This window comes from Symphodus melops, assembly GCF_947650265.1.
Source record: "Symphodus melops genome assembly, chromosome: 10".
Classification (NCBI taxonomy): domain Eukaryota; kingdom Metazoa; phylum Chordata; class Actinopteri; order Labriformes; family Labridae; genus Symphodus; species Symphodus melops.
In genome coordinates, this window is record NC_136700.1 from 2,369,235 (window position 1) to 2,385,354 (window position 16,120).

General features: G+C 44.9%; 1 protein-coding gene across 2 annotated transcripts in view; it reads right to left on the reverse strand.

Annotated features, from left to right (window-relative positions):
* The window catches only part of nova2 (NOVA alternative splicing regulator 2), a 72,209-nt gene that overhangs the window by 17,228 nt on the left and 38,861 nt on the right, over window positions 1–16,120 (reverse strand). For both annotated transcript variants that reach the window (XM_079353658.1, XM_079353659.1), the window contains one exon: window positions 8,628–8,794. In XM_079353658.1, the coding sequence (XP_079209784.1) occupies window positions 8,628–8,794 (167 nt within the window). The remainder of the gene's footprint in view (window positions 1–8,627; window positions 8,795–16,120) is intronic.

Here is a 16,120-nt window from a genome sequence, read left to right on the forward strand (position 1 = left end):
TATCATATTAACACACAGATTCCACTCGCTGCCTCTCCGTTTGAATCTTCGTTTCATGAAACACAAAGAGAGAGAAATCGTCGGGGGTTTTCTTCACACGTCAACACGGACGTGTTTCGCTTGGCGAGGACGTGACGTGATAAACAGAAATTCATTTGCTGATTAATTCATTGAAGAGGCTCGGCATGATGCGTCACTTTCATTATTCGAGACTTTCTGAAGAGTTTTCTTCACAAGATAAATAAACAGTCGGATGAGTTTCACACATTTCTGAGCCTGAATAGCAAAGTGTTGAACGCTCGAGAGAAAAAACGGTTTACAGCACATCCTTAAAAATTATTAAAAAACAGATTTAACTCCGTGATAATGAAATCATGTCAAAGGTTCTTTGTTTTTTTAAAGGTAGGTCAAAACAGCCCGACCATGGAGTCAACGCCTTCCTCACAAATAATACTCAGGTCCATATTTGGGATGCACCTTGCTGCTTCCTGAAAGCTGAAACTCACTCTCTCTCTCTCTCTCTCTCTCTCTCTCTCTCCTCCTCTTCTTCCTCACTCATCACTTCCTCACTCCTCCATCTCTCCGTTCTTTCCCTCCTTTCTTCTTCTGTCTCTCACTATGTCGGTAACCATGACTCATCTCCTCCACCAAACTTTTGTCACGTTCCATCCAGGTCACAAAAGCTGTCAGTGTCAGGGCTGTCATTGGGAGCCATCACACACACACACACACACACACACGCGCACGCACACACACACACACACACGCGCACGCACACACACACACCTGCTGACACGTAGAAACTCAGAGTCACATTCATACCTGCATGAGAAAAGGTGCAAACAATCCCTGACACACAGACACACAGACACACACACACACACACTCTCCAGTTCAGACATTTTGAAGAGATGGACGTGCAAACCCGCACACACACACACACACACGCATCCACAAACACACACACACACACACACACACACTCACACACAGCAGGAACAACTGTTGAGGCTGCAGCAGTTTGAACTTTGAAGTCTTAAGCAGGGACTTTAGTTTAATCTGCCTCCTCCTGATCCCCGGGCTTAGTCGCCTCTCTCTCTCTCTCCCACTCTGACTCTACCTCGCTCGCCCCCTCTCTCTCTCTCTTCCTCTCTGTCACCCCTCTTTTTCTGTCCCCGTCTCTCCATCTCTCTCCTTTCATCCACTGTGGAACAAAAACCCCAACAGGTTAAAAATAACTGCAGGACAGAAACAATGAGTGACAGCGAGGGACATCTCAGTGTACACACACACACACACACACACACACACACACACACACACACACACACGTGCACACGCACACGCACACACACACACACACACTGAATATTTACACATTATATATATCGTCTGCTTGTGTCATGTTTCAACAGGTACACACAAAATGTTCAGGCTTTTTTTGAGCTTCTTCACCAGGATTTCGAAGCTCCTCAAATATAAACAACGCACACACACACACACACACACACACACACACACACACACACACACACACACACACACACACACACACACACACACACACACACACACACACACACACACACACACACACACACACACACACACACACACACACAAACATGCACAAGGGAGACTGAGGCTGGATTTCCTCTTGTAATGTTTCATTTTAATAAATCTCCTGAACAGATTTTCCTCTCCCGAGAACATTCAACTTGTCATCGTGCGCTTAAAGACAAACACACACACACACACACACACACACACACACACACAGACACACACAGACACACACAGACACACACAGACACACACACCAGCACTAAGACACACAACACACCACAAATTGACAGAGCTGCAGCTGAACCATTACAAAGTCTTACAGGGTGAAAAACACAAAGTATGTTTTTACAATGGGCTGTCAGTTCATCGTCTTTCTTTTCCTTCACTTTTTGCTTTTCTTTCCAGAAGCTCCGAAGTCAGAAGGTCAAACACATAGCAGCGGCCTCTCCCTCTCTCCTGTTTGTTTACATCTTCTCTGTTCAGCCTGTTAGCTTCCTTCAGACACGTGTGAAGTCAAGAGAAAAAGCAAAGTGGGGAAGAAAGCAGGACGTCACGTGTGTGTGTGTGTGTGTGTGTGTGTGTGTGTGTGTGTGTGTGTGTGTGCTGTTCATGTGTGTTTAATGACGCTGCCAAATATGAATTACTGCAAGACATAATAAAATGCAGACACTCAATCATCCCTGTTTGGAGCAGATAAGAGAGGGAGACACAGTGTGTGTGTGTGTGTGTGTGTGTGTGTGTGTGTGTGTGTGTGTGTGTTATTCAGCTGACTCAGCGGTAAATCAGAGGCTGCAAATCACATGCAGGTCTTAGTGAAAAAAAAAAGATAAAAGTGAAGTAAGTAGATAAGAGAGGGACGTCCTGTAAAGACTGAAACTTTGATCCGGACAGACGAGCATAAAGCGGACATGAACGTACGAGTCTGATCATGTGACAGGACTGAAGACGCTTAATGATCCTGCAGGAGTGTCTGCAGCTCCAGGTTCAGACTGTCCGGATGCAAACTGACCTCCGTGTTCTTGGGTCATGGTTGAATTTTCGGCCTCAGCACGCAGCTGTTTTCAGTCAAAAAGCTGTTAAAGCCGACTGTTCACCACCTGCACACCTCAGGCACGCTCAGCAGAGACCGGCTGCTGGACGTGGCGGAACATTTAGCAGCTACGGAGTCGCTAACAGTGCTTCAAGACGGTCAACATCGGGCTCTCGCTCTCGCTCTATGATTCATTGTCAGAAACGAGCTCGCAGCGGTTCTCCGGCTGACTGACCGACGCCGCGTGTTTGACTCATGTTTGGGCAGAATTATTTCTGTCCTTGGAGCTGAACCTCTGAGTCTCACACTCCCACCTCTTCATCATTTGACACTCAGTGAGCCAGACTCGGCCTCCACTTTTCCCGACATTTATGGCGAGCTTCCTGTCTTTGAGGCAACAACAGGAAGTAGGAAACAGGTGTCCATGCGGGTGGCGAAAGGTCGGAGGAAATGACCCCCCCCCCTTTCCCTTTTCTCTCTCGCAGGAAGCGGCCGGAGGGAGCCGCCAGGAAAACGTCAGCCTGGAGGTGATGTGTATTAATGTAAGAGTGCATTTGTGTTTTCACCGTGCGGCGTTGTTGCCATCGCAGCTTAACAACGTCAGAGAGATTTTTTGACTAAACATAGAAAGGCCAGAGTGGGCTAGCCCGGGCCAAAAATAACCCCGGAATAATACCACAACAAAACCACAGGCCATTTACAGCTGATCCCACCGGGGCCGCCGCCGCCGCCGCCACTCTGCAGCTCACTTCTAAACACCGTAATGCAACAATAACAGAGCAGAGGCCATGTTTTACTGCCAACACCAATACAATATTGATGCAGTAAGTAGGTGATACTTGACTACATTACACATAAACACAGAACGGGAGGTCTCCAGAGTGCTTTGTCTTTTATGTGATGATCACTTCTGTTTATGTGCTGACATAAACAAACAGGTAAATATTGATGATTACTAACTCGCTGCCTCGCTGTGTTAGAATAAGGACTGTCTGGGACTTTGACCACAGGACTGAATTTGGAAAAGTTTAGCACCAAACTTCGCTACGACTTGTGTTTAAAGACAGAATATTTAAAGTCAAGTGTCACGACGGAGCGATCAGAAGCCTCCTCATCCTCTCGTTTCACATAAATCCTCCGGATTGGTGATTTTTCAGGTTACGTGGGATTTGATCCGATGGCTCCTGAGTGTTTGTGATGTATTTGTTTTGAAGAGCTGTGCATCGTGTGCATATGGACTGAACCTCAGCACTGTTCCTCTGGCAGCTCCCTGAATATGGATATCCATCATCTGTTCTCCGTGCGGCATCAACAGCTTACATCAACATACGTCCTCATGCGTATGCATGTCAACACACTGTACAAACTGATCACGCTCTCAGACAGCTCCGCTCTGCTGGTGGAGAGTCAGGAGTTCACATGCTGCTTTTCAACCAATCATGATGGTGGACATCAGACGTCATCTCACATAAACGAGTGAAAGGAACAACAAGCAAATCAGAGAGCACACCGCAGTGATGAGTGTCCTCGTGCACGGATGAAACAGGATGTACCAGAGGCAGACGTACAGCTCGTCACAGAGTCTTCTCTGTTCATCATGTCAGTTTTAATACCCGTCTAAAGTTAGCACACAATAATCACCGGCAGCTCCTGGTCACACCGAGTCAGGCCGTAAAAGACGCCAGCTGACGATTTCTTTGGTTGTTTTTTTAAGCTTGAACCTTTATGAGAGCATCATACAAACAAATATGTGTTTTGTTTTGGTTTAAAAGCTTAGGTCGGACTTTAGCCGACTGTCTCGTTTGGGGTCTGTAGATTACAGTGTGCACTCAGAGGCGTGATCGTGCTTTAAATGCACTGAGGAAGTCGTCACTAAAACAAACACTGAATGATAGAAGTCATAAAATCCTCCAGTAAATTTCTGGGCTTCCATCCGTCATGTCAGCGCTCATTAGAGCCGCTCACAGAATGTGTTGGGCTCGTAAATAATCGTCCCCTCTGCGCTGTCGTCCCGCTATGTGGCCTTGAAGCTCGGCGTGTCGCGGCGCTGCTTTTCTGTCTCTCAGCAGCTGCTTCTAACAGAGAAGCTCTCCGTCAGCTGTCGGCTAACAAGGGTTCAGATGTGCGGCCAGCTTTCAGTCACACGCTCTCCGTCTCTGTGTGTCCATCTGCACGTCATCTTCTTTTACAGTCTGAGAGTCTTCCTCTTCGTTCCCATCCATCGCTCCTGCTCTCGTCATCTCTTTCACTAAAGTCTAAATCACACCGGTCCAACATCGCCCGTCTCTCTCTCTCTCTTACCCTCCTTTTCTCTCTCTCGGGGTTCAACAGTGAGGTCAGAGCAGCACATGCTGCAGCAGCCGCGCTCTTGACAAGAAGAAGAAGAAATGTTATCCATCCGTGTGTGTGTCTCTGTGTGTGTGTGTGTGTGTGTGTGTGCGCGCGTGTTTTCATATGAGCTTCATTCATCACATCACTGTGAGCTTGTGTTGTTTTGGTTACAAAACTGTTTCCACAATGACTGAAATGCTTTTAGGAGGGTCGACTTCTCAGATTACTAACAACACACAGACCCTTGTTTGTCTGTGTGTGTGTGTGTGTGTGTGTGTGTGTGTGTGTGTGTGTGTGTGTGTTCATGTTAGGAGTAATGTGTTACTTGTTTAATTACCAACCCTGTCTTCACAGCGCTCAGAGTTCACTTTGTGTTTCTGCTGCTTTTAGACTGACATTAAAAATATATTCATTAAAATGTTCTAGAAACATCTGCTCATACGAGACAAAGTGTCCTGAGTGTATTTCAGCACTTTTATTTACCTTTAAAAATAATAATAAAATAGATTCTTCAGTGCATGCATTTCTCCTTTTTACACTTTCAAACAATAAATCACAACGCTGCGTTTATTTTGTATCTTCTCAGTAAAATATTATAATATTGTGTCGTATATTTAATGAGACAAGATCACAAAACGCCGTCTCGTTACACGCCGGAGTGTAAAGACGCCTCTGACCGTCCAGCAGGGTGGAAGAGTGTATTTTTGGTGTCGGTGTGAGGGGGGTTTCTTCTCTGTGAGTGAACATGTGTGTGTCTAGTGTGTGCCGTCAAATGCAGCACAAATCCATTTAGTCGCCTCTCTGTCAAGTATAAATAGCCTGAAGAGCAACAGGGGGATTCAGCCTCGATTAGGAGGGTCTTAATATCAGCAGCTATTAGCCCGCTCGTCTCCCCGCGGCGTCCCAAACAGCATCACTTCACTGCCAGTCAGACGCTCAACATGCACACGATACAGACTGAATGTGTAAACCTCCGTGTGGATGAGCTGAGCTCAGCGGGTAAAAAAAAAAAAAAAAAAAGGAAGACAGTGGAGACCTGATCAAGTCTTCGGACCGAGCACCTCGAAAAAGTCACAAACTGACATGTTTTTTGTTCGTGTGCACAGACAGTGATGTGACTGTGATGTGTTGCAGCCGGAGCAGTTACCTTCCTGGAATCTCTACTGGTTGCTTAGCAACTACAACCTGAGGATGGTGTGGAGAAAAAAAAAAAAAAAAAAAAGCTGCAGAGGCCTGACCTCCGCTGCATCCAACAGCTTCGAGATGAACTGCAACGCCCACGACAAGACTCAGTGATAGACCCTCGATAGTCTGTAATATAATCATTGACTTTATACCGACAATGCTGAATGTTAAATACTTAGAGTTGTGTTGTTGTCTCGTATCATGACGTGTTTTCATCCTCTGTGAAATGGAAGGACAGACTCTAAAGGACACGTCCCTGAGGTGACATTCAAGCACACCTTCAGTTTCTGAGGTTTCTCTCACACACACACTGAGTCAGGATCAAAATAAAGACATCAGCTTTTCAAACAGAACAAAACAAGACACCATATGTGCAAACACAACTCAATCCTGTAATATGCATGAGCCCTAAAAAGTCTGTTTGAGTTGAACTCTGCAGAGTGTGTGTGTGGGCTGTATGTGTGTGTGTGTGTGTGTGTGTGTGTATCCAGAATTGATTAATTATGCATCAATCTCTCTGAATCACTGCACCTTCGAAATGTGTACTCTGCAAAAAAACAAACAAAAAAAAACTCCATCTCTGTGGGCTCTTTGTGTGTGTGTGTCTGTGTGTGTGTGTGTACACAAGCATGATAGTTATAATTATTCAAGACTAGAAAGGCGTAGCACTCCTCCTGCTCCTCCCCCGCCCCCTAAATGAGAAAACACAGCGGGGGGGGGACAGAAAATTTAAAGGCCCAAATGCAACAACATGATTTTAACGACAGAATATAAAAAGGAGGTGTGATTTGAGTGATCAGATTTGAGTAATAGAATAATAAATATTCCTGAATGTCAATGTATGTTTGTGTGTGTGTGTGTATGTGTGTGTGTGTGTGTGTGTTCACAGGCCTGGTTGAAAGCACTGCAGGCCTGTATAGTCAATAATTGGAAACAATGCCAGACCTGACTAATCAATAGAGAGCAATCATGAAGAGAGTCTGATGATCACCACTTAAACAGATTGGGATCATAATCAATGAGGGTACTAACTTCCCTCCGTGACACAGCAGGTGGGGGCTCAGTCTCATTTACCGGTCCATCGGCAGAGAGAGTGAAAAGTTAGTGATTTAAAAAGTTACGGGTGCGACTTCAGCTCTCTGTAAAATGTGATATTATGCCACATTGACTTCTGATTTTTTTTTTTCTCCAGCAAACGTCGCCCAATGTTAAGATGTGAATATAAAACACAGACTCTCTCTAAAGAAATCTGTTGATATTTTAAGATAAATAAAACGGCTGGTAAAAAGATCATTTTACGATTGAGCGCCCTCTAGTGGCACTGACGATACAAGACGCTGCGTCCCTGTATGCTGCTGTGCAGATGGAGAATATCTAAACTACTGACTGTCCATCACATTCCTACAAATAAAGACTCATTCAATCAAGATTACAGGCAACAAGCCATTACATAAACATTTTACTCAGATTTAAGTGGCGCCACCTTATGGCCAACCTATGTCACTACAGGGGTAAGATGTTTGGATGTAGGCGATGTACATTTATTTAAGCTGCTTAAATATGAGATAAGTATTTTTTTATGTAACATAGCAAACTGTATAAACACACTGGTGATCCATCGCTCCATCTCTGCACTTTATCAGAGAGAGAGAGCAAGAAAGAGAGAGAAGAGGGAGAGAGAGAGAGAGAGAGAGAGAGAGAGAGAGAGAGAGAGACAGCGGGAGACAGAGGAGAGAGAGGAGCAGATGAAAAGGCTGAAAGACACAGGAAGTCAGTGGGATGGAAAATGAAGTTCAATGCTTTTCATTAACACTTTTCACGCATAAATTCAGTGCGTGTCTGTCTGTCTGTGTGTGTGTGTGTGTGTGTGTGTGTGTGTGTGTGTGATAAAGACAGGGAGTGATGAGGACTCTCGTCAGACTTCCTTCCTCAGCAGGAAGATGTTTCCTGCTGGCGTTGAGTTGTTTGGATCTCTGGCTGTGTGTGTGTGTGTGTGTGTGTGTGTGTGTGTGTGTGTGTGTGTGTGTGTGTGTGTGTGTGTGTGTGTGTGTGTCAGCTGACAGGTCATATCACATGTTTATATGTTCACACCTCACACATTGCACCCCGCTTTCTCCCCCTCTGTTGATACTTTTTTCAACCTTTTTCTCTCTCCCCTCATCTTCTCGTTTACCCCCCCCGTCTTTTTTCTTTTACCCTTTCCCTTCTATTTTCCACATTAACTCGTTCTCTCTCTCTCTCTCGTTCTCTCTCTCTCTCTCTCTCTCTCTCTCTCTGTGTAATCTGTTGACATCTCCTTTTGGTCGCCTGTCATTTTTCCTGTTTCCATCTCATTCAGCTTCACTCACACAGAAAATCCAGACTCGACCACAGAAACACACAGTTTGTCGCTCTGATGGTAAACACTCCCATCATGCACCCCTTCAGCTGGGTCCAAACACACACACACACACACACACACACACACACACTGGATTAGAAAGGAAGACGCTGGGAGAGCGATGGAGGTACAGACCTGTTTGACGCGGTCGGGGTTGACGGTGGTCTGTGGCTGCAGGATGCTGACCGGCTCTGTCTTCTGGGTGCTCTGAGGCATCTCCCTGACCTTCTCAGCGATGAAGTCATGGACGCCATTCAGCGCCTCCACCGTCCCCTGGATCAGACACACTCGCTCTGTCGTTCCTGCACACACACACACACACAGACAGTTCAGTGCATGAGTTTCAAATTATGGCAAAACAAAACTCTCTATAAAGGGCCGACTTGTACAACAGGTTTGCTCTGTGTAAGAGGTTTCGTTCAGTCAGCTTCCTTCTTGTTGAAATGTTTCCACAGGTGTGTTTCTGCGCTCTCACAGGGCAGGTACAGGTTTGATGTCATGCAGGATGTGCTGCCCCGTTTCTGACTTCAGCACTGAGACTTTTCTATTTCCATCATTTTTATGTGCAGATGAATAAAAATGAACCCTGCTCATACTGCTTTACAAGAAGTTACAACCGGGAGAGAGAATAGGAAAGAAAGGAAGAAACTGTAATGATCCCCGCAGGGAAATTAAACAGCCTCAGCAGCAGATAGGAGACAGCGGAGAGAGAAAAGAATAAAAAAAACTGAATTAAAAAGAAATAGATAGGAACAGCAGAGTGGGAGGAGAGGAACATATTTTAAGATTTAGTGTGGAAGGGAATATTTATAGCTGAAATCAAATCAGCAAATAGTAATGAAATGTTGGATAATATGACCTAAAGCGAGTTGAGAAAAAAACGATTTTGGAGAATACATCCTGATCAACGCAGGACAGAAAGAACGAGAAAAGAAAGACGGGACAAGTCAGAGTCAATCTGCAGAGAAAGTTCAGACAAAAAAAAAAAAAAAAAAATCCATGACCTAAAATGTAAACGTAACTTTTCCTCGTGAACGTTTCTAACTCTCAGTTCACGTCTGTTTCCAGGCCTTCTTCCAATCAGGCCGTTAACTCCCCGCTCACATAAAAAAAAAAAAAAAACGAGCTGCTGCTATTTCCAAACTTCTGCTTCGGCTTGGCGTGAACTTGTGAGTAAGAATGAATAGCTGTATCTTTAAGATTGATATCGGCGCTAAATAAGCTGGCTCTGACTCGATTAAACAAATCAAAAAGTGATGAGCTCACTGAGAAAGTCCAGAACACATGCAGGAAACACGAGCTGTGTATTTACTAGCCTCTCTGTGTTTGCATGATTATACTGAAGATTGCAGCTCAGGCACCTCGTGTTTGAATTATGAAAAAAAAAGGTGTTGACAGACACCCATTGCTGCTTACAACATTAAAAAGTGATCCGCTGAATGCTGGGATGAGAAAATCAGACATCTTTAAACTGTAGCTGCACAGATTGATCCACAAAGGACGAACATCAAACAATCACCACCCCTTCAACAGAGACTTCCCGTCACAGGGACCCTCAGGGATCCAAAGGCAGCTGGACCTGGTTGAAGATCTTGAAGATGTTTCCCCCCTCAGGAGCAAACAAACAGAAATGTTCCCCATCTTCCCCCAAAAGACTTTTCAAGGAGAGGTGAAACATCTTAACGTCTTCCATCAAGCCCTGTTGCCTTTGGATCGAGCTTCGACTTCACCATGACGGCTGAGAACTGACACGCAATAAAGTCTGCAAATACTCAATAACGTTAAGTGTGTATTAAATGAAAAGATTGCAATAGATCATCGGGAAAATGAAGTTCTAAATAAAAGAGAGGGACGTCTTTGGGTATCTCCTGTGAACGGAGAGACAGACGGTATAAAAGAGGAATATCTAGGCCAATGCAAAGCCTCCCAGTCCAGCTGTATCACAACAACACACTAAAAGTAAATCTCTCTCGCTCTCTCTCTTATCCTTTTGACATTTATTCTCTCTCCTCTGCTCTTCCCTTCCTCTCCTCCATTCCTTCCTTCAGCCTCACTCCGTCTCCCTTTTGTTCTGCTCTTCTCTCTCTCTCCCCAGACTCCAGTATTTAGAGGGATCTGCTCTTATCTCAGCTGAGCAGCATGTCAGTTAGCGTTTCCTGTCTCCTCCCCTCTCGCCGCACTGTTGGCCTGCGTGGCCCGGTTTGGCCCAGTTCAGCCCCCTGTGGTTGCACTGGGAGCTAAGGGATTGTGGTTGGGAGGGGACAAAAGCTGTACAGGCTTTTGAGGGCTTGAGATTGATGTCAGGCTACATGATTGAAAGATGGAAAAAAAAAAAAAAGCTTTTAAATGTTGCTTGATATTGAATGTAGTCAACACAGTTCAGTACAGGTCAAGAAACTAGAATGAAAAAAACAAAACATACAAATCTGCTAGAAATTTGAGTTGCATAACAAATTTGTGTTTTTCAGTTTTGATCTATAAATCAAAGTTGTGCAGGAATAAACCGCCTCTATGATGTGTTTTACATTGTGTTGACATTTCAAGACTCTTTTTGGACTTCTTGCACACCGTATAAATAACTCAATGCATTCACAGGGAGGAGTGTCTGAAACAACAGAGGCTAAAAATAAAACACACAGCACATTCGTTTGGCTACCTGTCCATGCTGGACCTCTGCAGCGCCTGTTAGCATTACACATTAATTCCCGTTCCTATTTTTACAGCGTGTCGACAGCAGCAACAAACACGCTCTGGTGACAGCAGCTGAACGCCTCCACAAATCAAACAGGCGTAGCCTAGCATAGCATGACAAGTCAGGTTAGCCACATGCTAACGCTCAAAAGGTAAACATTTCAGCTCATTCTGTTTAATTCAGCTTTAGTGAGCAGGGTGACATGACACGTGTGTGTGTGTGTGTGTGTGTGTGTGTGTGTGTGTGTGTGTGTGTGTGTGTGTGTGTGTGTGTGTGAGTGTGTGTGTGTGTATAGATATTGAGGAAACTGGGCTTCGCCTCTCCCCGACAGCTGGTGCCCTCTGGGTAATCTGGCCTCGCCCAATCAGAAGCAAGGATTAGCAGGCCATTGTCTTGGCATGGGTTGGTGTTTTTCATATCTATGTGTAGTTTGGGAATATGTGTGCATGCATTTTAATGTGTGTGTGTGTGTGTGTGTGTGTGTGTGTGTGCTGTAGAAGAAACTGGCGCTCTGTCAGTGGAGATCAAACGATGCTGTACAGCTGTGCGTCTGCAACAAAGAGCTGCTTTATCTCACTCCACAACATATTGACCTTCTTTAGATCAGTTCATGTGTGTTATGAGTGCATGCACACCATGAACACATCCTCCATCTTTTTAATTTTAAGGTGGTATTACTGTGCCTGAAGTTATTGCAGAAGTGACTCTGCAGGCTGACGACAGGAAGTCTACTGGAAGTCTTTGTTTAACTTGTAATTTTTCGGTTGACTGTCTGAGCTGCAGGGAGTAATGCAGCCTGCAGCACAGATCAAGTGCACGCTTGAGAACCAAAAGAACGAGAGGTATACTGACAGGAGGTCTGATTTTGATTAGTGGAAGAAGACGAAGTGAAAATGTAAAAAAAAGTGTGAAAAAAAACACATTGCATATGAACTTCAGCTTGCTTTTTTTTCTGCAGTGACCCAACACCAGCATTTTTATCATCATAATTATGATCCATTCTGTGCTCCCTGGCTCTTGTTTTTCTTAAAGTCTAACTTGTATGACTCACTCCTTCCTCCTCTGCTCTCCTCCTCCTCCTCCTCCTCCTCCTGATGACCAGAGAGGCAGCAGACAAGCAGCAAGGGGGGGCCGACTCGCCTCTGAGCTCTGACTCTCAGAGAAACACTCCAACACATGCACCCTCATTAAAACGACGCAAACTCAAGCTAGCAATTAAACTTACAATTTGCACCAGAGACATAAATGTGAACGCGTCGGCCTTCAAAACAACTCCACGGTCCTGCAGAGGGAGGCGAGGACTCAGCCCTCTGCAGCTTGGAGAGTAAAAGACTCCAGAGAGGAAGAGGAGGCCAGGGAATTTAGGTGCTAAAAACAAGTTTCCAAAAAAGAAAACAAACTAGTTGTGATTTGATTTTCAGCCTTTAAAGCTGCATTAAGCGTTACATCACTCGGTCCCGAGGAGTGACGGGGACGAGTGAGCGTGACCTCTCAGTGACCTCTGCACTGATGGAGTTACACGATCTCCTCTCTCGAAAGATGACTCGTCTCACAGCTTCTTAATTTCAGCAGAGCGAGATGATTCACTGCCTCCGGCTGCGGCTGGAAAGAGATGGCCACTGCAGGCAGCCGTAGCTGACAATAACTAACTATCTGACTGTTTGAGCAAGTCAGAAGGAGCTTCAGTTAAAGAGGCATTTCAACATTTTACACATAAATTCAGTTAACAGGGATTGGAGAACAAACATCTTTGTAAAGTTGTCTGCAGACTTTTTGTAGAAACTTTATATAGTTTGTTTTACATGTATTTTCTTTTTCCTTTCTTTTATTGAGTAGTGATTAACACCTGTGATAAATTAATTTAAAAGGTGACAAATTGTCCTGATGCGCTGAATCAGATCTGTAATTTAGGGCTGGCAAGCTGCAGCCACAAACTGGGTCACAAAGTATCATTTCATGTAAATGAATTTAAAGGCCATGCTGTTATGCAGAAACCTTACTTATTCAAAAAAAAAAAAAAAAAAAAAAAGAGTTTCCATGACCTAAAAATGTTATTCCTTCTTGGTTTATTAATGTTGTTTTTCAGCTCAGACAACCACTAAAGGCATAAACAGTCTGGTTTCTACTGAGGACCGCCAGCGAGTTCCACAACTATATGAAACAAGTTGTCAAATAGTGTCGGGTAAATTTCTGCAAAGTGACCCATTTGTAATTCACAAGCTTCCCCCTGAGAGTCATTTGAAGAAGCATGAAGCTCCCCGTGTGCGGCGAGTTTTCTCAAACTTTGTAACATTTGAGAAATACCAGCAGAGACGAACAGAAGGGACGCGGAGAAGAGACGAGATGTGACAGCATCGCCAGAGGTCCTGTGTTCACAGGTACATGATGTTCATCCCCTGCTATGTTCAGAGTCACAGCTTTTTCACTTCCAACACCACTCTGAAAAACCTCAGCTGGGGAGAGAGAGAGAGAGAGACATCGGATAGAAAGAGATACAGAGGCTCACACGACTTCTGCCACATCCGAAAACATCAAACAAGTGCAGGAGAGAAGGACGGACGGAGGGAAACGGACAGAAAATCAGAGCAGGAGAGGCAGATCGGCTCCGAGTCACGACAGTCACGTCAAAGTGGAGTGACACCGGAGAGAGAGGGAGACGAGCAGCGAGACAGACAAACTGATGCAGAGAGAGAAACCTCTGTGAAAGCTGTCACAATAAAGAAATGTCACCAAAACAGAGAGGAGGGAAGACAAAAAGACACACCGGTTCTGCAACATGCATGTATTATAAAAGATGTAGAGCGCGACATTAGAGACCTCGTCAGATGTATTTTTAATCCAGACCTTTAGTGAAATATGATCCTCTATCCCCAAGACATTTGTCCCCAAATTTTGTTATGAGCTGAAATAGCTTTAATGAGTCAGAACATTTCACTCGAATGACTGTGAAACATGCCAATCAGATTTTTTCATGTAATACTTTGACAAGATATCTGACAAAAAGAGACAAATACAACGTGTTAAACAACATTGAGATGTGGGTTATTTCCAGGCGCAGAGAGAGAGAGATCGTTTCAGATCAAATTTAAAAACCCAGCTTGCAGAATAAGTTCCATGTCTCGGCGTGAGCTGATTGGAGCACGGCGAGACGAGGCGGCTGGTTTAATGTAAGCTCATTAAGCAGATCTCCTTAGGCAGAGGATAAACTCAGGTTAACTGGCTACCTTTGATCAGATCTGCTGGATTAGCCGGCTGTTAGAGGTGCAGTTCGACACCTTGTTGTTCCCGAGGGTTAAACAGTTTATTAAATGGCTTACAGGACCAACAGACAGGAGGGAAACTGCCAAAGTCACAAAAAGAAAGATGGAGGTCAGAGTGTGTTCAGAGCAGCAGCATGAAGCTTCCCACGAGGAGCGGTACATTTAAAAAGAAATGAAAAGCTGCAGAAATATAACTGAGGTTTGGTGCAGAACATGGCATCAAGTCCTCAATCAGTGATTTATTGCTGAAATCATCACAGTATATTATCCTATTCAAATGCAGCCATTGCAAATACAAAATTATCATGCTTCTTCAACAGGTGATATTTTTAATAAACGAGTATCTGTCTGTTCATTCGGTCCAAACCAGGATTCATCCTCCTCAAAACGAAGAGCAGAAGTCTGTTAACGTCGACCTGAGTTTCTGTGAGCCTGAAAATGTTTATTCCAGTTTTGACGCTGATTCGAAAAGCACCAAAGAATTGATCCCAAAAGAAGCTCCTCTGCTCTCTCTCTCTCTACAGCTTCCACGTCAACGGTCCCCGTGACGCGGTGAAACGTGCTGACGACCACCAAAGGCCCTCCGTCAGAGACAGACGGATTGATTCATTGACGGACAAGCCAATAAGCCAATGGAAACGACCGCACAGACCACAGTATCCAATTAAAAGGTTTTATGGCCCTAATGAGCCGAGCCAGCTGTGGGGACTAAAGCAGAGACTGAGGACCATGAAGACGAGCGGAGGGAGGAAGATGAGATCAGATGGATCGGACAGGGAAGACACAACACAATAACAGATACAGTAGGTGATGGTTTATCTGCAGCTGTACACCAGCGGAGGAGGCGGCCAGTCTCCCCTTGACTGATCCTGCTCAGTTACCGAGGCAACAGAATGTCTCCCAACCTTCAGACCGTGCACACATACACACACATACACACACACACACACACACACACATCTGTGCACATTATACTCTGTCACACACATTTGTGAATACATGGCAGACACACACTCGTTCATGCAGCTGGGCAGCTGTTGGTGATGTCATGAACTGTTGTGTCCAAAGCAGGGAGAGAGAGAGAGAGAGAGGGAGAGAGAGAGAGAGGGAGAGAGAGAGGGAGAGAGAGAGAGAGGGAGAGAGAGAGAGAGAGAGAGGGAGAGAGGAAGACAGAGAGAGAGAGCGAGAGAGAGAGAGCGCTGATGTAATCAGAATGAGGAGCAGAAAGGAAACTTGGAGCTGTTCTACGCTGCCTGAAGTCTTCATCTGAGAGGACAAGTAGAACGAAGGCAGAAGAAGAGAGAGAGAGAGAGAGAGAGAGAGAGAGAGAGAGAGAGAGAGAGAGAGAGAGAGAGAGAGAGAGAGAGAGAGAGAGAGAGAGAGAGAGAGAGATGATCTCAGGAAGGAAGAGAAGATGGAAAAGGAAGGGTGGCAGGATTAACATAAATTGAAAAGAAAACATCGAAGACAGAAAGGAAAAGAAACAAAGGAAAGAAACGAGGGAATCATTACGGAGCAAACCAAAATGTCTTGGAAAGAATATTTATGTGTAAACACAAACGAGGGACAGAAATCAGCGCTGCGTCAGTCTCTGCAGCTTATGAGGATGAAAATGTGATGGTTGCTTTGTAACGGGCTGGCACAGAGTTCAGCCAGAGCCTGCAGGCCTGAAACAC